Raw genomic sequence first — 24562 nt, forward strand, 5'->3', positions numbered from 1 at the left:
GCACAGAAAATATCAACCTGTCAAACTGGAATTAAAGAATTGTGCCCCGCTGAACAGTACGGGAAAAAATAGTGTGTTATTTCATGTTAACAAATGGATTATTATGCAACAGCTCCACCAGAGGTCGTAAGGGGGAGAAAAAAACCCACAAAGTTTTGGCACAGAAAGTCTTGATTAAAGTTCAGTTTTTATTACCGGTGTGACATAAAATGTGATGTAAAAACAGACAACATATCAATTCATTTCTCACCAAAGTTTATAAAGACAAAAAATGTCTTTTCAAGTACCTGTTTTTCTAGAACAATTAAAAAACCTCCACAAATATTAAGTTTTGAAGCTTTATACAGACTTATGAAATATAATAATAATAATAATGGGGGAGGAAATGTAGTATGATGTCATTTCCCCTCCGCCACAGAAGTTTGGAAGAGCCAGGAACCCATCGGGATACGAACATGAGATCGGAGGCAGTGTATAATATCGGAACCCTGAGGACGAGACATCGTCGGCTTCGCTCTGATCCTGAATACAGCTTGTATGAAAGAAAGAACATTTCCCACTGGTGCAGTACAGCTACGCGAAATTAGTGCTAAAACTAAAACCAGCTGCGTTCACCGTTCGCGGTGTAGAAACGGCCCGATGACGTACTGACCTGCAGCCGTACCGAGATGTCCTTAAACACTCCTTCATGTTTATATAAGTGAGAATTCACCCAGATGCCACAACTCCAACAATTGAGATGATTTACAGATTCCAGTTTTGTTTGTTTGTCTTTTGCTGGAGATGAACGGGACTCTTTCTGTTGGTTGGGAAGACCTGGGTGACTTCACAAGTCTCTGAAGTCTGTGTTATGGTGCTTGCGCTGGCATGTGGCTTCAGTCAGGGTTTAGTGGCGTGGGTCCAGGGTCAGAGGGCAGATTGACGCGCTGCTCGTCCATGCGTTTGGCCTGCGAGCGCAGGATGAGGCTGAAGAAGTCTTCATCCGGCACTGTGGGGCCTCGCGACGGGGGAGGCGGAGGAGCACACCTCTGGTCGTCAAGTCGGGAACCCTGGGATAAAGTTTACCACTTGAGTTAACGCTGATAAGCTCTGAGACTTTGTGGAATTTAGCAAGACTGTGTATAAAATGCCTTTATATAACCATCAGCGGCAGAAAAATACACACACCCTGTTCTGCACCACTTCCGAGGATTTATGTTCCCACTAATCATGTTCAAACACAAATGCTTTATACTGAACTTTTTTTTAAATTTTTTTTTTTTTTTTTAAAGTGTACACTAAAGCTCCTATTTCACCAATCAGCCATAACATTAAAACCACTTGTGTAATATTGTGTCGGTCCTGTTTGTGACACCAAAACAATGTTTAATGTTATGGCTGAACGGTGTACGTCGTGAACACTTAATTATCATAAGCATTTTTATGTTTTTAACCCTCCATGAGATGAATAAACACCAGCTGTGTGTGTGTGTTTTGGTTCGAACCCTTATGGCTGACCTGGCACTTAATGAGAATGTCGAAGAAGTCATCGTCTGGCTCCTTGCTCTCAGCGCTGGCTATGAGCTGGCTCAGCATGGCATCTCTGTTGTTTTGGTCCAGCACTAAACCCGGCAGCGTCCCCATGCTCGCCCGCTGCTCGTCCAGTCGCCGGCCTTGTGAGCTGGCCAGCAAGTCCAGGAAGTGGCCAGGCTGAGCCGAAGCTGCCTCTTCGGACACAGAAATAGCTAAATTATCGATAAATAAAAAAAATTTTAAAAGGGAGAGAGAGGGGAAAAAAAAAGAAAAAAAATTGGTCGTTATTTTCTCAACAGTTAAACAACAAGGGCTAATGTATTTCACCAACTACTAATCTACACCAATATCAGGTGGGTTCAGTTATATGGATGGATTAGAAAAAGAGGAGCACTTTCCACAGCGCGGAGGTGTGTAGCGCCGATAAGGATTGTTTACGAACCAATTGGAGCGCGTTACATTTAAAGACACGAATAAAATGAAAAATGAATGCATGGCCACGAGTACATACGGTCTTGGGAAAGAGATCATGAAGTTCAATTTCAGTTCTATAATTTCAATTTATAGATACAAATATATATCTATAAATAGATACTTATCTAACCCTAACCCAGATCAAACATAGTAATGCTATGATCTCTAGATTAGAATCAGAAGACATGTCTTCACTGAGGACTTTATTTTTCCTTGCGTAATTTACAGCAGTGTTACAGTGAACTGACTTCAGATGGGTTGAGTTTTACCATTAAAATAAGTCTATTTAACCGAGTTGTTGTAAATGATAGAACTGAGATGTTCGTCGTTTTGTATTATATATTATGCAATATTTACATCAAATAGGTAAATATTATATGTCAAATATGTATATATGACAATATATCTCGTTCCTACACATTGTTATTTTTATTATTAAAGTAGAGATGTAGGAGCAGGGCTTGTTCGTGATTGCGTTTGTGTCGTACAGTGTCAGAAACCACGTTTGACTGAAATACTAACTCCTCGACGTGTGTTTCTTTAACACGGACTTTTGTTTCGCATCAAGCTTTAAATCGCTCTGCTCTACAGGTCATCCCATCCCGTCCTACAGAGGTCATCGAGGTAAAGAGGAGGGGCTAACTCACGTTTTCTCACGGCTATGGGTGGGGTGTCACAAGGGGAGGGGGAGGAGCCACGGCTTACGCCGCCCTGTAAGGAGCACCTCTGGTCGTCCATGCGGTTTCCCTGAAAGCGAGTGAGCAGGTCGAAAAAGCCCTCGTCTCCCAGAGTGTCCGGAGCGTACTGCAGGAGAGGACGAGAAAGAGCGAACTTATTTATTCGGATGAATGGAAAGAACAAAAGAATAATAAAGAATGAGTGAGTAAGCACCTTGGGATCCAGCTCGGGCGTACGAGGAGCACTGTTCTGGCTCTGTGGCGGTTTAGTCAGACTTGCGCCGTCAGCTTTCTGTTTCTTCCCTTTAAAGCGATTGATGAAGAAGAGTTTGGACGACGTTTTGGCTATGGGTGAAGATTTGGACTGCTTGGGGGAGACATCCTCATCGCTCACTGGCCCCTGTGTGACAGACACATGAGTGTATGACGTGGAGAAAGACTATCGAATTTGAGTAGTGTGTGTGTGTGTGTGTGTGTGTGTGTGTGGACTTACAGGGCTCTTGTCTTGACTAAGTTTCATGAGTTCCATGTTCTCCATGCTGTGTCTCCGTCCAGACCTGGGTTTCGCTCCTGCAGAGTCAAAAATCACACCTTGTCTGTCATAATATTCATTTATAGTGTGTTTCTCTGTCCAATCCTGAGATTTTCACACACACAGACACACACACACACACACAGAGCTTCTGCTGATTGTAGTTACAGGAACCTTTTCTAGTTCATGCGTGTGCATGGTGTCCTGTAACGGAACGCTGTATTCCCGACTGGTCCAGAAAATCTCTGAAGACCAACCTGATGGATCCCGATGCCGTTTCTGATCCAACGGGCTGCCGCAAGCTAAATAATCTACATGAACGCATGTGATTAGATAAACTGCAACACACCGCAGTCTTCATGTGATTGTTTTAGAGCTGCTGAAGCAGGGGAAGTTTCTGATCTGACCTCGGAACGTTAAAATTAAGGCTTAAAATGAAATGCGGGGTCTAGACTGATATGGCGCCCCCGTATCTCACTCTGTGTACTGGAAGACATGAGGAGAAAAATATACGTATGCTATAAGGAGAGACGGAGGGGAGATGGTGAAACGCAGTGCGAGAGGACGGATGGACAGATGAGAGGGTGTGGATGGATGAGTGTTACCTGTTGGACTGTTACTGTCCGCGTAGCTGCCGTCTGTGTAGCTAATGGAGTGGTTCTGTTTCAGACCCAACACCAGCTGCAGGTCTGAGACATTCATTCTGGCCGTCAGCTCTCCGCTACGGTCTCCGATCTGACACACACACACACACACACACACACACACACACACACACACACACACACACAGGATACGTGTGATGCACAGGCAGATAACATGGTGCTGATCGATGCTGGAGTGCAGACAGATAACAGGAGTGTGTAGCTCTCAGTGGGACTCTAACACAGGAGTAAAGCATTTCCTGTGCAATCTGATTCCTCTTATCTCACACTGTGGCCAAGACTGGAATTAAAAAACTCACGGATGCATGCACACACACACACACACACACACACACACACACACACCTCTTTGGAAATCTCCAGATGTTTCTCGGCATAGTGTAAGGCCTGTTCGTGGTTTCCAAGAGCCGTGTGGGCGTTCCCTAAACTCCAGCAAGCTCTCCCTTCTCCTATCCTACACACACACACACACACACACACACACACACACACACATACACACACACAGACAGGAACAAAGAAAAGAAAAGTGAATGAATACAGCTGTGTGTGTGTCAGGGTTGTTATTTTCATTGCAATATGAGGAAGTGGTAACATGGCTAATTAGTGGTCATGTGGTCCAGATTTGTTTTTGTTCCTGGTCATGTTGTATCACAACTTCTTATTTTTATAAACTACATAGTCAGCTCCAAAATTATTGGCACCCTTGCTAAAAAAAAAAAAAAAGAAGTTTTCTTTTTAAAAGTTAGCGAACGTATCATTACACTGAAAATATGACCGACATCTAACCTTTAATTAAATGACTAGAATAAAAAAAAATAAAGTAAACAAAGCCACGTGCATCACAATTATTAGCACCCCTGCATTAGGTACTCTGTGCAACTTACTTTTACCAACATAACAGCACCATAGTAAGAAACGAGTGTGAGTGTACCTGTCTTTGAGGTCCTGAGCGATGATGAGGTGTTTGAGGTGGTAGTCGATGGCTCTCTCGTAGTCCTGTAGAAGTGTGTACGTGTTGCCCAAGCTGTAACAGGCCTGAGCCTCCACCGCCCGGTCCCTCAGCTGCCGAGCCAGCTGTAGTGTGCGTCTGTGCAAAACCAACGTACACACACACACACACACACACACACACACACACACACAATGTCAGACGTGATCGAGTCCCCGAACAAGGGTGACAGGTTTAAAACCTACAGGAGATACAAGACAACATGGTGGAGGTGAAAAAGAAACAATAAATCTATCACTTAACATCTTAATTGACTTAATACTAACAGACAACTAGATGTCCAGACTCACTAACAATAACTTAAAAATAATTAAGTGAATTTATTTCCTGAATTTACTGATCTGATCTCCCCACTATGATTCTAAAAACTGTGACATCACTACTGTTACACCAGTCTGCAGTAGTGTTGTTGAGAAAGTTAATCTAGCTAGCTAAGCAAGTTAGTTAGCTGATAGGACTGGTAAAAGTGTTGCTATGGTTACAGTATACATGTAGCATGAGCTGATTTTTTTCCCCCAGGTCTCTCCAGGATTTCGCCGTCGCAGGAATGAACGCAAAATCAAGCAAACTGCAAAATTCGGAGGAGCTTGCGATTTTTTAAAATGAGGTTTGGGTCGAGACGCGTCTTATGACGTCATCATAAACACCACTCGTGTTCAGCCAAAGCAGTCTTTGATTCACGTGCGTCGAACACGAGTACAGCTAAAAGGTCTCATTTACCAACAAACGTCACTGAGAAAGGCCGTGTGAAACATTTTCGTGAAACTGTTGCTTCTGGTGTGCTTTTCATTTAAAACTTCTTGTTGTACTAACAGGACTTTTGCGGTTTTGCCTTCGCAGAAATCAAGCAAACTCTGCAATATTCGGAGGAGCTTGCAAGTTCGCAAAATTACCGCCGATTTCACGCAGATTCGGGCCGAGATGCTCGAGGGCTTGGGCTGTGAAAAAAGTGTGAAAACACCTTCATGCTCTTTTTATTTCCGAACCCGAGATAATATATAGTTGAAAAAAAGGAAAAGTAATGAAGAATAATTACGCTGAAGTGTGAAACCATGCATGGTTGCTTGAGATCTTATTTATTTGAAACGGCCCGTTTTAAATATTGTTTATTTTTTCCCCCTTTATACAATTTCTCTCCCAAATACCACAAAATAGTGAACTATAAACACTACGCTGTTAAAGATTGTCCTCTCACACATTTATAGAAAATATACAGACTAGAATATAAACCGTCAGGATTAAGAGCATTAAACTTGCTTGTAGTTTTCAGCTGCCACCTCGAACTGGCCCAGGAAGATGTACGCGTTTCCCAAGTTACAGTAAGCTCTCCTCTCCGCGGCCCGGTCGCCGAACTCCTTCGCGATGAGGAGACGCTGCGAACGCAAACCTCGAACCTCAGCAGAGTTTTACACAAAGATCCAATTTCGTTTGATCAATAAATCAAACAAAATCAGCTTGACAGAAATCTGAATATAGATCGTATACAACGGTCAACGTGGACAGTTTGTTTCTTCTGACGCACGACGTACCTGTTCGTGAGCCATCACAGCGTTCTGAAAGTTCCCCAGCAGGTACTGCGTGTTGCCCAGGTTACCGTAGGTCCGTCCTTGTGCTGCTCGGTCCCCCAACTCTTTCACGATGGACAGATTCGCTCTGTAAACACACGGTAAGTTACTGTATTACAGGTGGAAAGGTTCGCAATAACAGTAAATGGCGCACTTATATAGCGCTTTTATTACACTGTGTTTCATTCACCCATTCACACACACACTCACACACCAATGGTAGCAGAGCTGCCATGCAAGGCACTAACTTGCCATCAGGAGCAACTTGGGGTTCAGTGTCTTGCCCAAGGACACCTCGGCATGTGGAGTCATGTGGGCCAGGAATCGAACCACCAACCCTACGGTTAGTGGACAACCCACTTGACACCTGAGCCACAAGCGCCACAGTACCGGCTGACGTGTCATCACAACCGTATGTTCATGGCGGCACGCTCGAGTTCTCGATTCTGATTGGTCAGAACGTGTTGAATCATCTCCTAGAAGCGCTGACGACAAACCACAGGTTTATATGACTGCGCTCGGTCTAATACCTTATCGTTCCTATAGCGACGACTCACGCGGTGGACAATCAACGTCAGTGGAAAACACCACACGTTTCACATCGTGACACACGTAGAAAATATGCTGCGGGATTTATACTGCAAGCTCGGAAATTTACGAGCAGTCAGAAACACTTAAGTACGGGTAATTTGAAAGCAGTGCTGTGTTCAAAAGGGGCTGTTTCATGTTTGTGTGTGTGTGTGTGTGTAAGTGCCTAACATCATGTCTGGATTAAAAGCCCAAGCCTGTAATATAGACAGAACTCCTCTTTAATTTAGCCCACAGCAACGGGTTCCTTATATGAAATCAGCGGAACGGTGGAGTGTTTCTGTCCGTTTTAATTCATTTACAGGAAAATGTTCCTGCTGTTTTAGGAAAACAATCAGCGGCGTGGCGGTGTGATGCGGCCTGTCGTTATGCAGTTACTGTCGCCACCATGAAGTTAATGATTTCCCTTTAACAGCACGTCCCTGAGTGCGTTATTCCACTTACACCACAGCAAACCGCCAACGCTTACCGTTTCTAATTTATTAAATTTATTATGTACTTTTTATCCAATTATTATTACATTTTAATGTTGTGGGACATCCGTGAGACAAGTTCGTTCCTGTTAGCACTTACAGTGTAGCAACTATAAGCACACACACCATAACACACACAACCTCAAACTATAGTGCACACACATACACACGATAGATAGTACACATACACACACCATAACACGCCCACACACACCTCAGCACATGCACAAATACCATAAACACATGAATATACATTAGCACATACACACACAAGAGATAGCACACACACGCACATCAAAGTATGCATAAACACACATCATAGCATGCACACCACACGCACCACAGATAGTACACACACACACGCCATATATAGCATACATACATACACACGCACACCACAATGCGCGCACGCACACCACAATGCGCGCACACACACACAAGGGATAGTACAGGCACACATCATAGCAAGCACACACACATCAAACACACACACACACTTACTCATAGTACTCTGTAGCTTTCTTTAAAGCAACGCGCGCCTCCTCTGGAAGCTCTCCTGGGTCTGTCCCACTCCAACATATGTTCTTCCCCTTGGCGTGGTACACATTCCCATAATTATACAGCGCTCGTGCCTGCCCCACCTATCAACCCACACACAGACACACACACACACAGTTCAGTCTAGAGGAAAGTAACCGCTGCTGATGACATCTCTATAATGGATCGTCGCCTGCTGTTTAAACTGACTTTCTGCGCTACTGAAATAGTCTTCAAACACCCAGTTACTGTCCCAAATTAACGCAGGGTATGGCAAAAACCCAAACGGACCCACTTTTTCCTCTTAACCCAAACGCAGTCGAACGGCCAGGACATGATCGTACAGCGCCTAGCGTAAATATTCACCCCATGACACTTTTGTTGTGTTGTATGTTGGGGTTGTATGTCCTGAATCGACACAAAATAGCTTTTAATATTGACGTGAGAGGGAAAATCTATATAGTTTGCAAAATTATTCACAACTTATGCAAAAAAAAAATTACATAAGTATTCGACTGATTCGTATATCAGTATAATATTAGTTTAATGTGAAGCACGGTGGTGGTAGGTTCATGTTAAGAGACCCTTGGATGCTTCTAATTCGCTCTTTCTCAGAGGCTGAGGTGAGGAGGGTTTACAGCTTGTTTACAACCTCAAACAGAAAACCGTTATCACCTTGTCATGGAGCGTTCTAGAAATATCTAGGTGTCTCTGGCAACAAGCCGCCGCCTCGTCATAGCGACCCAGAACCTTCAGGGTGTTTCCGAGATTCCCGCTAGCTTTGGCCTCGCCCGGCTGATCTCTAATCGTTCTGAGGGGGGAAAAAGACATACATTAGAAATGAGGGACATACCATCAACATGACAAGTGTTAAGATCAACCTGACATGCAGCATCTGTAGCATCTGGCATGTGTACTTTATACACAGTGTACAATGCTGATTAGAAGGAACAGTAGTAAAAAGAAATTGCAAATAGTCATACTAAATAATGACAGCACTAGGGATGCACCGAATGTTTGGCAACCGAAGTGAAAAGGCCGAATAAATTTGACCAAACAATGACGAGTTTGATGACACGACCAAATAGCCTAGCAACCAGAGTGAGACACGCGAATGTCACGACCTCGATGAGGGGGCGCGCGCATGCACGAGCTACGTGCTCTTCGGATGTGGACGGAAGTTTACTGTGGACACGTGCGTTTGTTTTGTTTCTGTTCCGGAGTATTCTGTCACGTCGCAAGACGTAAGGGAGTAGTAGTAGTTTTCCCGAACGCAAAATCAAGCAACGGCGCAATATTAGGAGGAGGAGCTTGCAAGTTCTCAAAATTACAGCAGATTTTCCGCAGATTCGGGTCGAGACGTGTAATGGGACGTCATCACAAACACAACGTGTGTTCAGCCAAAGCGCTCTTCGATTCACGTGCGTCGAACGAGTACAACTAAAAGGTCTCATTTACCAACAAACATCACTGCGAACAACCGCGCCAAACTATTTCGAGCAATTGCGATTTCGACAAATTCAGTTTCTAATTCAAAATCATTTTGTGCAAAAAAAACAAACAAAAAAAACAAACAAAAACGCTGGAGATTCCTTTCAAAAATTTGAAATAAACAGCCGATCAATGAAAACGTCACAATATTGATGATTTTTAATTGTTTATTGCGAGTATCCGCCCTGCAAGTCCTTGTGCAAGTTGTTGCTATAGAAACAACATCATATCACAACGAGTGCATTAATATAAAGCTGTGATTTGAATTACAGCCAGAAATACCTCAGAGCTGCTCTTATACAAGATTTATCAACACCTTCTGAGCAATCAGAATGAAGAATGCAACTAGTCTGTGGTGTAAATGCTAATATCCCTAATATACTTTATTTATACCAGTAACGTTGGTCGTTATACTGTATATTTTTTTTACATCCTTCCACCGCTAATTCCCGATGAAGTATGTGGGTCAAGTTTCGAGCGTTCACAGAGAGAGATCTGCCGCAGGTAACGCTGCAGTTTAACCGAAGCCCTGATGAACAGGTTTGGCCGGTGGCTCTCAATACCAGTCCAGAGGATCATAAGCGCTGCGTGTTTTAGTGGTTTCCCTTCGTCCAACACGCCCGACTCGACTCACCAGGAGCTAGATTTTAATCAGGACTCTGTAAATACCAGGAGTGTCGGGTGAGATATAACCAGATGGACGTGTGGTTTGTATAAAAGTTAAATAAATAAAGGAAGAAAGTCAAAGAAAGAAATATCTTAGGTGTACTACTACCACCACTGCTACTACCACCACCACCATTACTAACACTAATACCACCACCACTACTACTACCATTAATACTACTACTACCACTAATACCACTACTACTACCACTACTACTTCTACTACTACCACCACCACTACTACTACCACCACCACCATCACTACTACTACTTCTATTACTACCACTACTACTAACACTACTACTACCACCACCACTAATACTACTACTAACACCAATAGCACTACTACCACCACTAATACTACCGCCCCTACTACCACCACTACTACTACCACCACCACCACCATCACCACCACTACTGCTACTACCACCACCACTACCCCTACTACCACCACTTCTTCTACCACCACCACTACCCCTACTACCACTAATACTACTACTACCACCACCACTACTACTTCTACTATCACCACTAATACTACTACCACCACCACTACCCCTACTACTTCTACTACCCCTACTACTACCACCACCACCACCACCACCACCACCACCACCACCACTGCTACTACCACCACCACTACCCCTACTACCACCACTTCTTCTACCACCACCACTACCCCTAATACTACTACTACCACCACCACTAATACTACCACCACTACTACTACTACTTCTACTATCACCACTAATACTACTACCACCACCACCACTACCCCTACTACTACCACTACTACTACTTCTACTACCCCTACTACTACCACCACCACCACCACTACTTCCACCACTACTACCCCTAATACCACCATCACTACTACCCCTAATACTACTACCACCACCACCACTAATACTACTACCACCACCACCACTACTACCACCACTAATACTACTACTACCACTACTAGTACTACTTCTACTACCACCACTACCCCTACTACCACCACCACCACTACTACTTCTATTACTACCACTACTACTACCACCACCACTAATACTACTACTAACACCAATAGCACTACTACCACCACTAATACTACTACTACCCCTACTACCACCACTACTACTACCACCACCATCACCACCACTACTGCTACTACCACCACCACTACCCCTACTACCACCACTTCTTCTACCACCTCCACTACCCCTACTACCACTAATACTACTACTACCACCACCACTAATACTACTACCACCACTACTACTTCTACTATCACCACTAATACTATTACCACCACCACTACCCCTACTACTACTACTACTTCTACTACCCCTACTACTACCACCACCACTACTGCTACTACCACCACCACTACCCCTACTACCACCACTTCTTCTACCACCACCACTACCCCTAATACTACTACTACCACCACCACTAATACTACTACCACCACTACTACTACTACTTCTACTATCACCACTAATACTACTACCACCACCACTACCCCTACTACTACCACCACCACCACCACCATCACTACTGCTACTTCCACCACCACTACCCCTAATACCACCATCACTACTACCCCTAATACTACTACCACCACCACCACTAATACTACTACCACCACCACCACTAATACTACTACTACCACTACTAGTACTACTTCTACTACCACCACTACCCCTACTACCACCACTAATACTACTACCACCACCACCACCACCACTACTACTACTTCTACTACTACCACATATGTACACTTCTCACCTGTTAGATTTACATACTCAAAATATTTGATTTTACGATACATTTCAGTTTGGTGAAATAAAAACAGGTGTGTTAAATCTGAGAGAATGCCACCATCAACAATATTATTAATACATAATAATACATAACCATCTCAATTCTGATTGGTCGGTGCTGATTAATGTTCTATAAGAGTGATATTCAAGCACATATTCTGATACATTATCATTTCTATAGCTTGTATAGGAGCAATACAGTTTGTTTATTCCACATCAATTGATTAAAACAACATAATAGTTTGAGGCTCCGGTGTCAGAGGTAAAGCTGTGACAAAGTTTTTCCTCCACAGGAAAGTCTTCATTACGTAGGGCGTTGCAGTTTCTCAGTAATTATCTAGATAACTTCAAGAGAAACGAGCACACGACTGTTTATAGTTGCTATAAAACAAGGAACTAACTTGTTTTTCCTTAACAATAAATGTAAGCTATTAATGGATAAAGAGCATGATGTGTCGTTCATTAATATTGTAGAAAACTGTTGTGGTATAAGAGAAATAAAACACTTTGGAAAATAGTAGACTTTGCAATGACACCCTCCCATCATTGATTATTTTCCAGTAACAACGCAGTCCAAGTGTTACTTCCAAAAAGCTAGACAACTTATTTGTAAAAGATGACACCGATCCGATACGGATAGCAGAGAAAACATAACGGATATCTTTTGTTAGGATTCATTTTTATTATATTAATACTTTTACGATAATTCTAACGCAAGAGATTTTTGTATGAACAAGCTTAACTGCGAACTGCTTCAATTAAAAAAAAAAATTGTAGATTTTTAAAGAAAAGGATATTGGATGGGTATCGGTATCGGGTGATACTCAAGGTTTCAGTATCGGAAATGAAAACTTTGGTATTGTGCCAACTTACGTAAACAATGCTGTTGTAACAATGCAGGTTTGCTACGAGGCCCATAACCATAATCTAATCTGAAATGTGCAGAGAAGAAAGTGGGATTTTGGTGCAGACAGGATTGCGAGAGATTGTTGCAGAAGCTCACCGCGTAAGAGTAAGGTCATGGCGGTGGAACTCGAGTGCTTTAGTGTAGTCCTGCAGGTGGAAGTAGGCATTTCCTAGCTGGCTGTAGATGGCGCTGAGGATCTGCAGGTCCTCCGTCCCTACCTGCATGGCGGACTCGAAGAAGGAGACGCCTGCGCGGTAATCACCATTCTTACACAGACGCTCTCCCTCCAGCGCCAGCTCCAGACAAGAGGCCTCCATCCTGGAGACAAAAAGATAGAGATGGAGCTGTAAGACCAGCTCTTTTTAAAAAAAAAAAAAAAAAAAAAAAAAAAAAACCTGACAGGATTATGCATTTTCTTGTGGGATGTGATACATTTTTTGCTTAATGAAAAACTCAGATGACTTAAATTATTGGTTGAAATCATATTTCCTCACCAACAATCAAAACTCAGAAGGTGATGTTTGCAACTAAGAAAAACTTTATATATATATGTAAAAAAATAATAAAAATAAATAAACAAAAATTCCGAGAGCGTCAAATTGCAGGAATGCAAACAGGTCACTGGAGCATTTCCGGCAACATGCAGTTATTTACCACAGACTTTCTCTTTCCATTACTGAAGACATTTCCTTATCTTACTTGCTTCCATGCCAGAGAGAAGCCCCGTTGCAAAAATATGGCCTGGAGCCCGTCACACCCTCACGAGTTATTGGTAAACAAATCTCAGCTCGTAGGTTAAGTCAAAGCGTTAAGTTATATGGGACAATGTCAGAATTTCTGGGAGGGTTCCCATACCTCAAACATTAGGGGTGGGAATCTTTAAACATCCTATGATTCAATAACTACCGTTCATAAAATCATTCCAAGTGACCAGTCAAAAAGGATAATAACCACTAGGACCCAATAATAAATATCATATCTTTGCTAAAACTGGGTTGTGATTTCTAACTGAAAAACAACATCTAAATAATTGGGGGGGGGGGGTTCAACAAAAACAAGAACCCCCCCCCAGACCCACTTCGAGACCCACGGCTATACATTATAATTATTTATTTATTTTTTTAAACGATGTGACTATTTGTTAAAGCATAAAGTACGCTATACTTTGGCTCCAGCAGGGTTCAATAATGATGTAGGGCCATAAATATTGTGCATTGAAACAATGTTGTTTTGTGATCAAAGGCATACATATGGCATCCCTTTTGTCCAGTACTTTTTGTCTTGTTAATTCAGAAGATCCAAAATAGCTGCTCTCAAGAGCACAGGGTGGAGAGGCCTGAACTGGTTACTGGCATTTGTACTTGGACTTGTCTCAGACTTGGTCATTGGTCTCGCTAAATATGGTTTTGGTACTGACAGAGTTTATACAAATAACGTCGGTGTTAGTCTTTTCTTTTCGCATGCACAAAGTTTGACAAGAAGTAATTCCTTCTGTTCTCATTCGTTCTCGCCTTTACTCTTGACATGGTCATCATTGGATCTCAGCTAGTCATGGTCTTTTACTTGGTGATGGCGGTCTTCACTACAGCGGAGTTTACATTTCACCAACCAAATGGTCAAGAATTCTGACCAACAATAAAATTCATTTTTAATGATGACCTTCCTGCCACCATGTTTGAACCACTGTATTTGGAGATAAATACATCAACGCAATATCAACGTTTTAAAGACAGAATCAAGATGCACCAAAGATTTGATTTCTTTCTCACTTACACTCCATCTACAGAGAACCGTTACCGCAAGAACCACCACTTACACATACACACTCTGTAGGTTTATGATTAGTGTCTGTAGTCCATCTGTTCTATGCACAATTTCAAATCGTCAGTGACGACACCACCTCTGAGCAGATGTTATCTGGTGCTGGATCGTTATTAGTTCAAATATGGCACGAGGATAATTTGCAATATTTCCTGGTTCATGAATGAAATTTGAATTAAAGGAGGAAAAAAAAACATTGCGGCTCTGTTGGAGCTGTGGGGGCATTTATGTATTTTCCTGGAATGTGTTGCATCCACTTGTTCTCCCCCTGCAAATCAATCCAAAAGTACATTTCAGGCCCTCCAATGTTTTTTGACTGCAGAAATGAAAGCAGAACCAAACAAAATACACAACATTCCAAAGAGCTTGCATTTTTTCCAAATTAACACAGAGTTTTCCACAAAATTTCACCAGTTATAACATGTCATGAATTGCAGAACAGATACCTAGATGTTCTGCCGTCTTGTAGTGGCCAGACACCTTACTAACACAATATATGTTGGTTTTTTCCCTCTTTAATTTCTCACCTGTATATACATTTACAGCAGCCTGCACTATTTCTTCCTACATAGTAATATGGTTACAGATTCCACTCTCTCTCTAAATAAAATCTACAACCAGAGGTCATTTAAGGTCTTGGCAAAGCCCCCCCAAGACATTTTAATCCACAATGAACCCAGACCACATTTTATTGTAACGATCCTTCTCATCATCTCAACCATCTCCTACCTCTTCTTCTTCTTCCTTCTGTGACGCCCTAGACATTCCCTGAACGGGGACATCTCCAGTTTTGCGGCCACGCTCTCTCCTTTGGAGCACTCAATGTGCCAGACAGCTCTCCGTAAGACGTGGCTGGAGATCCAGTGCCTCAGCCTTTTAGAGTTGACACCCATTATGGGACGGATCGACTCCTTCCTTAGTTCCACAGGTCAGATCCCCTACTGAGAGACTCCCAGCTAAACGTTAACTGCTTGAAGCAGGAGACGTCAAGCTACGACGTGTGCTGTTGACGCCGAGTGTCGGGTAACTTCAGGTAACGTTAAGCTTGGCTTAAGTAGTAAGGGTAGTACAGGAAGACCGTGTGTACTTCAATCCACACCTGCTGCCGCCTGTCAAGTTTAATCACCGTCCAATGCTCTCATAGATTATAACTATTTGTTATAACTAGGAAGGCTCTTGAGATCATTTACATTACATTTATTCATTTAGCAGACGCTTTTATCCAAAGCGACTTACAAATGAGGAAATACAAACAAAGCGATATATCAAGCAGAGAACAATACAAGTAGTGCTACCATACAAGATCCATTAATTGAGATGAAGAGGGGTGTGACATGGGTTCTCTTGGGCTGGTTGAAGACAAGGCGTGCTGCTACATTCTGAATCATTTGAAGTGGTTTGATGGAGCTGGCCGGATGGCCCGAGAGTAGCGAGTTGCAGTACTCCAGTTTTGAGATCATGGACAGTTTGAGGTGTAAATATTAATCAAGCCAAATCAGTGCATCATTCCAGCAGCATTGAAACAAATCTATTTAGAAACCTTCCATGCTTCTCCGTACCTCAATGAAGCGATGCCATGGAGTCCTGGTGAAGAAGGTGTAGCCTTCTACTTCTCTTTTTCGCATACAATTAAATACCAAATCACACTCTATGACATCATATTGCATTGAAATGCCGGCTGTTTTGAAAGAGGTGTTTATGTATCAGATCTATGATCACGTATCAAGACGTGCGTTGCGTTATGTTCCATACAGGTGCGCACTTTACAATTTTCAGGCAGAGTTTGGTGTTCTACACAGATATCGCGTATTGTTAAAATAATTATTTCTGTAGTCCGTTGAGATCAGCCGCCTTGGAGCACGTAATATTCGAAATTCGTAATGAAATTTTCGATCTCAGAGAGAGAGAGAGAGAGAGAGAGAGAGAGAGAGAGAGAGAGAGAGCGCACTGCTATAATGCTTGTCTAAAATCCACCAATAGGAGGACGGCATAGCCTTCACCTCATCAAACGCCTTATAATATGCTGCGTGCTAAAATTAAAACTAGTAACTTGAACCCTGGGGAAAAAACCCCAGAAGAAAACAATCCCTCAACATGGAATTCCTTCTCCGAAAGTAGGTGAAGTCAAGAGAAGTCAAATCAAAATGGCTGCCCACAGCGTCAACACTGAACAAAGCTGCACTTCTTTACTTTTAAATAAGTTATGCTGCATATACTACTGTTTGCTTCAGATCGCTATTCGCTTGTTGAAGCTATAACGCTGACTATACAGTTTTTGAGGATGTAAATACACATCACAGTCAACTAGCTAGCTTCTTACTAACAAAATACGAACATCGAGGTGTCCATGTTTATCCCCCACAATATGTAGCTCGGAAAAGACCTCCGAGTTAAGTCAAAAGCAGCATTATTTATTCATTCAAGTCCTCGTAATGCTCTAACTGTTTCTTATTGTAGATGTGTGGGAGAAGAAGACTTAAAGTCTTTTTAAAAAGCCCTATAAAAGTAACATGATGTCATGTTAAACTTTGTCATCCCCTAAACCTGACTAAAAACAGGATTCTCCTGTAAGCCTCAAAGTCCCGTCTCCTGTAATAACCCACACTGGGGCATTATGTCACCATCAGAACTGTAATTATGAGCTTCCGACCTGGAACAAACATCCCACATCATAACCGCTTGATGAAAATTCGTATGAGGGGAAAAATAACCAAAAAAACACCTATCCAAGCTCGGTTTCTAAGCTTGAGATCGTGAGATTATATTAAGAGTTTGCCAACGTTATAAGGTGTTTTTTTATTTTTTTATTTGGCAGCTGCAAACATGAGGAAAGACTGAGAGAAGACAGTACTATGAATTTTTTTACTATAAATTGCCATGAAGTTGTTTTACTGTTGATTTAACATTGACATTGTGAGAAATCATGTTGCAATATACTTTTCTGAGATATTGATGTTGATTTTTAAAATAAATATGTTTAGAAAAATGAGTGGAAGCAGCCGATTTGATGTTAAGTATCATAAAGCATCATGACAAATGACAAAGTATCATGCAGTTGGTTGAAAAAATAAATAAATAAATAAATCAAAGGCACCACGAGTGTATTACTGGGAAACTTATACATCATGATACACACGTGTCATAGAAATTTCTGGAGAATCTGGAGAAAGGTAAAGCACATTATTACCATTTTATTTCTAATAGCACTGTACAACAATGGCTAAACTGATATTCATATTTATTTTTAGTAAATACAATTCATCCATTTTCTGTACCGCTTTACACAGGGTCATGGGGGAACCTGGAGCCTATCTCAGGGAACTCGGGGCACAAGGCGGGGGACACCCTGGACGAGGTACCAATGGGTAAATTCAATTATTTATTATAATTTCTCAGTCAATTTAAGAGCAGAATCAGTTTTATCAGCAACATGCATATTTATCCAACCATTTAATGGTACACCATCCCCTGCAAATTAACTCCAAATGCCGTAAGCCGGAGGGGTTTCGTTTTATTCCTGGCCGCAGTGAAGCAGCGCTGATGACCGTGTCATGGAGAAGACGACTTCATCGGGGCTCTAGCCAGCTATCTGAGGCCAAGCCGAGCAAATCCACTTGACTGCGGTAATTCCAGCGCTTTGCCCAAAGTGACCTCAGTGCCGAGAGCAGAGCGACGCCCAGTTACAGAGCAGAGGAAGAAGCTCATGTTCTTGCTTCACTTTCCACATCCATAAGTATTACAAAAAATACATTTACAAATTTAATGTACATCCAGATTTGAATGTGCTGTTTTAGCAATGTTCCTGTTACCACCCTGAATTTCCTTCATCTGGGACTGTTCGGTTATCATTTTTATTCTATTTGTTTTTTTCATGTCATAATTTATTACTGAACATGACAATTTCTTTTAATCATTTATAGTTAAAAAATTTTTGTTCCTTTTTGCAGTTTAAAACAATGCATTTTCATACACGCTAAATAAAAGTAGTATCAAACGTGATACTTTTCAATGCAATACTGCTGTTTTGCTGCCAGTTTGTTAGCAAGAACTACTGAACAGATCAGAAATTTTTTACAGAAAGACTGTAAAAGACTATTTTTTACCCCCCACAATACATAGAATTCGAGAATAATGCTATACAGTGTTAAAGTAACATAGAATGTAAAATATTTTTAATATAGTTTTTTAGATTTTTGACTTTTCATTTCACTGAGAGTCTTGAAGATTAATTAGTTGCTATTAATTGCTTAAAAGACGGTCAGGCCTTTTCTACACCATGAAAAAATGTATTTTCACGTCGAATTTGTAGAAAAGTATTCATTCTCTCAGGAGTTTTGTTAAGTGTATTGTTAAAGTTTATGCTGTAAATATATAGCATCCAGTCATCTGCTTTATCTTGACCTGTGACTGTCTTTTATTGGTTTACTTAATCTATTCCTTTCTTCTTCATTATTTAGTTTGATTGGAGTTTGAATTTATGCATGAATTTACAGAAACGCTGTTTATAAATGTTCTATAGAAACAAAAAGACCTATTGAGAAGATCCAAACATGTAAGAAAAGAGATGAGATCTAGGAAGTGTTCCAAGTGATGAAATGAAGATACAAAACCAGTTGTCTCAGTGGTGAAACACGGTGACGTGAGCATCTATGGCTTCTAAAGGCTCTCGTTTTTTTGCTCATCATTGATAGCAGGACATGAAAAGAAAAGCTTCTTAACTAACTTTTTGGGTGGCGTTGAAGTCTTCTCGGCTAAAACGTGGAAGACTGAAAAGTCCGGAAACAAGCAGGAACTAAAAATCAATCATATTCTTTATGATAATATTCACTAAATTCATGATTTTATTTATGATAATATTCACTAAATTCTCACAGGGAATTACAGCACCAGCAGCAACGGCGGAGACAAAAGATCCACACCATTAAAATTTAAATACAGTCATGAAATATTTAGCGGTGGAGCCCTATGAACAGATGTCGCTGGAACAGCTCTAATTCTCTCAAAACAGAAATGGACTGCATTTCCAACCCTGGGTGTGTGCATCTAGTCGAAACCTGACTGCTGAGTTTTTAATACGTTTAGAAGTAATTTAAAGGTTATTTAAAGGTTGTTGTTTAAAGGTGTTACTACCTAAAAGGAACCAACTTGTTTCATGAAGGTTCCAAACCATTTACTGTAACTATAAATGGATAAGAAATACACAAGGCATTCTTTAATTAATGAAAATACACATTTATTGCTGGCAATTTGCTGTGGTATGAGAGATATAAAACACTTTGGGATGTTCTTTTATAAGAAAATAATACGTAAGTGTGTTTGTCTTCACCTATCATAATCGATTATTGGTACATAACTACATTCTTTCCTTTAGAGTTCTCTGGATGATTAACGTTTAGCTGTCTAAAGTGGTCCTACCATGTTGTAGTTCTACACAGAAACTTTGAGGGTTTACTAAAGTGACGAAGTGAAGAACCTATAAGGGTGCTAGAACCTTTTCTTCTAAGAGTGTACTACAGTCGAGTATAGTTATTCAGAAACAAGCAAAAAGGCCATAAATAGATCGAAAACACACACACACACACACACACACACACACACACACACACACACACACACACACACACACACACACACACAAAGGACCTGTCTTTTTTGTACATTAAAACAAATCAGGCCAGAAAACCATCAAAGCCTTTTTTCAAAACAGAAAAACAGAACAAGTTCCAAAAGAAAAGAAGAAGAAGAAGAAAAACACAGCCACATCAACCACTTCTCCCATTACAAAGACTCGCCTTCAACTATTATATCGAAATTCCTACCTGGAACGGACGTAAAATGTTTGCTCCTCATCTTTCATCCTGCTGTCCATTCAGAGACATAATAAAGACTCAAACTTTTTGAATGAGAGATAAACGAAAAGAAGCAGACATCAGAGGAAAAGCGAGTCTGACCAAGGCCGAGCAACAGACTGGAACTGAGAAGAAGAAACACCATGGAAACATGAGACGAGTGTGGGTGAAAAAGAAAGAGAAACACACACACACACACACACACACACGTCAGTGGCCAATATTTAACCCAGGAATAAATTGCTCATCTTAGTTGAAATCCAGGATTATTAAGGTTGCCATGTCTGCAATTTAACCTTGTTTTGGTCGTTAGTTTTGGACTGTTGTTTTTCGGTGAAGTTTTTTTTTTTTTAAGGAGGTTGGCGGGTGAAAGATCGATATCATGATAATTTGCATCACAACGCATTTTTCTGAGATATTATCGCAAATTTTTTCAAACAAAAAAACAAAAAAAAAACTCTGGTCAGGTTAATTTCATGGTAAAACTCTGAAGTGATTTTCTTAAATGTACCTTCAAGTAGCGTGACGTTATATATATATATATATATATATTCACAAAAATTACAATGTACCGAATTAACAAGTGATGAGGTTTTTTTTTTTTTTTTAATTTTACCTATGGTAAAAACTTAGCAAACATAATATATTTATAATATTTAAATAATTATCAGGATTTTTAGAAAATTTATCGAGGTTCGTTTTGTCCTCGTTTTGCCATGCAAATCTAGCAACTCTGAAGCTCAGGGAAATGATGTATTCCTGACGTAGTGATGAGTAATCAATGAATAGCACGTTGCTTTGTAATGCAGGAAAAATGGTTCCTCTGCGGTTCTCGCTAGCGGGCCAGACTAAAGGACTCTAGGGTGATACTGTATATGGAACCTTTTTTTCTTCAAAGAACTTGTCTTTCTGAAGAATCAAAAGTTAGCGGTCTGCATCGTACTTCACATTTTGACTCTTCTGAATCATTAAAAAAAAATTTTTTTTGCTTATGGTTTCCCATTTCTATATTTGGCTTTGTAATTAAACATGACCTGGCAAGCTGTATAACTTCCTAGCTAGCATTAGCTAGTTACCTAGATAGACATCATCCCACTTTCTTTCTTTCATTTTTTTTTTTCCACCATGCCAGCTTCTATGGCTATATTCATGGTGGGAGCCAGGTTTAGTTATTTAAATTAGAGTTAAATAAGGTGTTTACGATTCATTTTTCCTATAAATTTTTAACTAAATTTGGATTCACTTGATTAAATACTAGGGATGTGACAGTGAGGAAATTTTCCCACTGGTCAATCAACATGCGACAACACCGGTAATACTGGTATCACCTCCTGATTTTAAATTGCTTATGAATGCCCGTGTGGGTTTTTTAATTAGTGGCAATTCAGGGGCAGCAATTGCTTGAATGGTGGGTTCAGTATTATTATTAATGAAAAACACAACAAAACAATACAATGACTAACTCGCTTAAAAAACATTTTTGAACTTTTGAAACCAAATCTTCCACCATCGTCTTGTCAGTCAGCTCGCCTCACTCTTCTCACATGATAAATGAAAATGATAAATGAAATCTGATCTGTGCTGCGACTCGGACTCATTCGGCTCATGCTGAATTGAGCAGCCGTGTTCAGTTTTGTAGCGTGCATTCTCTAATGGAACTAAATAATTTTTATTACTATAAAAAGGCAAACGACAGTGGGGAGGGTGCCACGTGGGCAAGTGATGTAATTGGTGTGCGGCCGAAAACTGTGCAACACCGGGAACACCGACTATCACAGCAACCCAATTAAAAACCTTTTCAAAAGTATCAGCTGAATAATACAGGTTCCTGAGATGTGTAGAAGTATGACAGTCCAGTAAAATATGTTTTCCCATTTTCTCTATTGTACAAGTCATAATGTATGATGTGATCTTTATGAAGACACGGTGCAGCAGAAACAAAATCAGACAATTTTCGCCTTAGCTGAAATGTACTCAAGACAGGGTAATGTAATCAAAAAATTTTTGGTGCAGTGAACAAAACGTACAAGGTTAATAATAAGCTAAGAAGTATTCAAAGTCTATTACAGCCAACCACTTTTCCAAGAATACATACCAACACCCTGGTCTCAAACCACATCCAGTTCTTCTGGAATGTCAAGCCAACATTGTCTAGGTCTGTCCCAGACTATCCCTGCTATTTTACAAAACCTATTCCTGAATAATTAGTTCACGTAGCTTAAAGATGTTGTCTGAACCAAATATATGAAGACTAAAGCTGGGTACACACTGTATAATTTTCTGAAAATGTAATTATTTGGTTGTGAGCCAATTTAGCATCATTGTGACCGACGACAAACTTCTGGAAGTGTACAAAATTGTTTTAATTAAAATCCCAGTGCGAATGCTGCGATGAAGCTTGTTAGAAAGCCAACAATAGGAAGGTGGTACAGGATGACGGACGCACAACTCATGGGATGGCTACAAATATGCCAGAGGTGATGGCAAAACATAAGAAAACCATGAAAGCATTCAGAAAAATATCCTTACTACATTAAGCTCACTTTGAAGACATTTCTGTTTAACCAACGGCATTTTGTTCTCACGCAGATAGATGACGTAAGCGGGACATAGTTTCATTCATCACAGGTCTATCATAAAAGAAACTTCGTTGAAGAACCTGACATGGACAACCCGTTGTGATACAGTCTCTCAGAATTTGGCTTTACCGGGATCATCTCTTACAGCTTTTTAAGTATTTACAAAACAAAGGTTGGGTGAGACAGACCTACATTAAATTTTAGTTACATTCTTGTATAAGTTTTTTGGTAGGTTTTTGGTAACAAGAAGCCAACTTTATACACCAAAACATCTCTTGGCAGGTTCAATACATTTTGGATAAGGATGAAATTATGTGAATCTGATTTTTCACCAAAAATCATCCTTTAATACAGTATCATGATCATACTGTAATAGTAATGAGTAATAGGGAAACTGAATAATGAGCACATATTAGTCACCACACCTGATTCAGGCATGTTAGATTATGTTTGAACTGAAACTCTAAAGAACACTACATATCTGTTTTCCTTACTTTATCACTATAATGCTTATTTTATGGTGGAAATGGCCTCTCATTTGCGAGAGAAAAAGCAAAAATAAGCTGAATTGGGGAAAACACTGAACTGAGGTAAACTACAACATGAAGCCTGGAGAGTTAAACAGCGCTGACCAGATGTGTTCTCCAAACTGTTCTGAGGAATTTACATGTACACAATATAAAACTGTAAACAAATTTGTAATAAATTATCGTAAATAACGAAATTCAACTTGTGTAAAAGAGTTTAAGGCGCGCGAGAGAGGTCGGGTTGCCTCGCGTGCCGTGTATTCATTCCGACGGTTAAGATTCAAATAAAACGCACGAGATGTTTTAGTTTACCTTTAAAATGCGCGAGCGACGAGTCGGCAAACAGGCAACATGTCCTACAACTCCGAAACAAAACCCACAGCTTGTTCAAACAAGTCTTCACTTCTCCGCCATGTTTTCTCGAAAAGTTTTCTCCATACTTCGCCTTGGAGTTGAAAAAAAAAACAAAAAAACTCGAGTAGACAGTAGGAGTCAGAGAGGAGTTTATTTCGGGCCACTCCCCTTTGTAGGGCGCAAAACAAAGCTGCATTTTCCCCTCCAGCTCACAGACCTGGGGCTGTGTCCAGAAGCTCCCTCCTGCACTAAATAGTGTGTTAAAATAGTACACTCATAATAGGAATGTATCAGACTGTGGCCTAAAGGACATACCAGTTTCCTTTTGTTCTGTGATGACTGAAACGTAATGTAAATGTAATGGAGCCTACAGGAAAAGTATGTTTTTAACATAAGTTTTAAGTTTGAATGTTATATTGATCAAATCTGTCTTTTGTTTGGTGACATGTTGGAAAGTTAATGGTTATAAACCCAAACGAAGAAAAACTTCTGAGAAGAATCAACATAATTCATACCTATAATTAC

At 40.7% G+C, this 24562-nt stretch overlaps 1 protein-coding gene across 2 annotated transcripts; it reads right to left on the reverse strand.

The window, feature by feature from the left end:
• Window positions 1–168: 168 nt before the first annotated feature.
• On the reverse strand, window positions 169–24175 carry gpsm2l (G protein signaling modulator 2, like). Of its 2 annotated transcripts, none has more exons than XM_053686061.1 (14): window positions 23996–24175; window positions 13004–13225; window positions 8711–8846; window positions 8000–8139; window positions 6402–6525; window positions 6130–6245; window positions 4795–4950; window positions 4206–4314; window positions 3801–3930; window positions 3157–3233; window positions 2878–3063; window positions 2634–2790; window positions 1498–1706; window positions 169–1049 (listed from the first exon to the last, which is right to left on the reverse strand). In XM_053686061.1, the coding sequence occupies exons 2-14, from the start codon at window positions 13222–13224 to the stop codon at window positions 876–878; spliced, it is 1935 nt and encodes a 644-aa protein (XP_053542036.1). In that variant the 5' UTR covers window position 13225; window positions 23996–24175; the 3' UTR covers window positions 169–875. The 2 variants fall into 2 exon arrangements, with proteins under 2 accessions (XP_053542036.1, XP_053542035.1); XM_053686060.1 differs by having other exon boundaries at window positions 1498–1724; window positions 23996–24173.
• Window positions 24176–24562: the final 387 nt, after the last annotated feature.

This window comes from Ictalurus punctatus, chromosome 15, assembly GCF_001660625.3.
Source record: "Ictalurus punctatus breed USDA103 chromosome 15, Coco_2.0, whole genome shotgun sequence".
Lineage (NCBI taxonomy): Eukaryota > Metazoa > Chordata > Actinopteri > Siluriformes > Ictaluridae > Ictalurus > Ictalurus punctatus.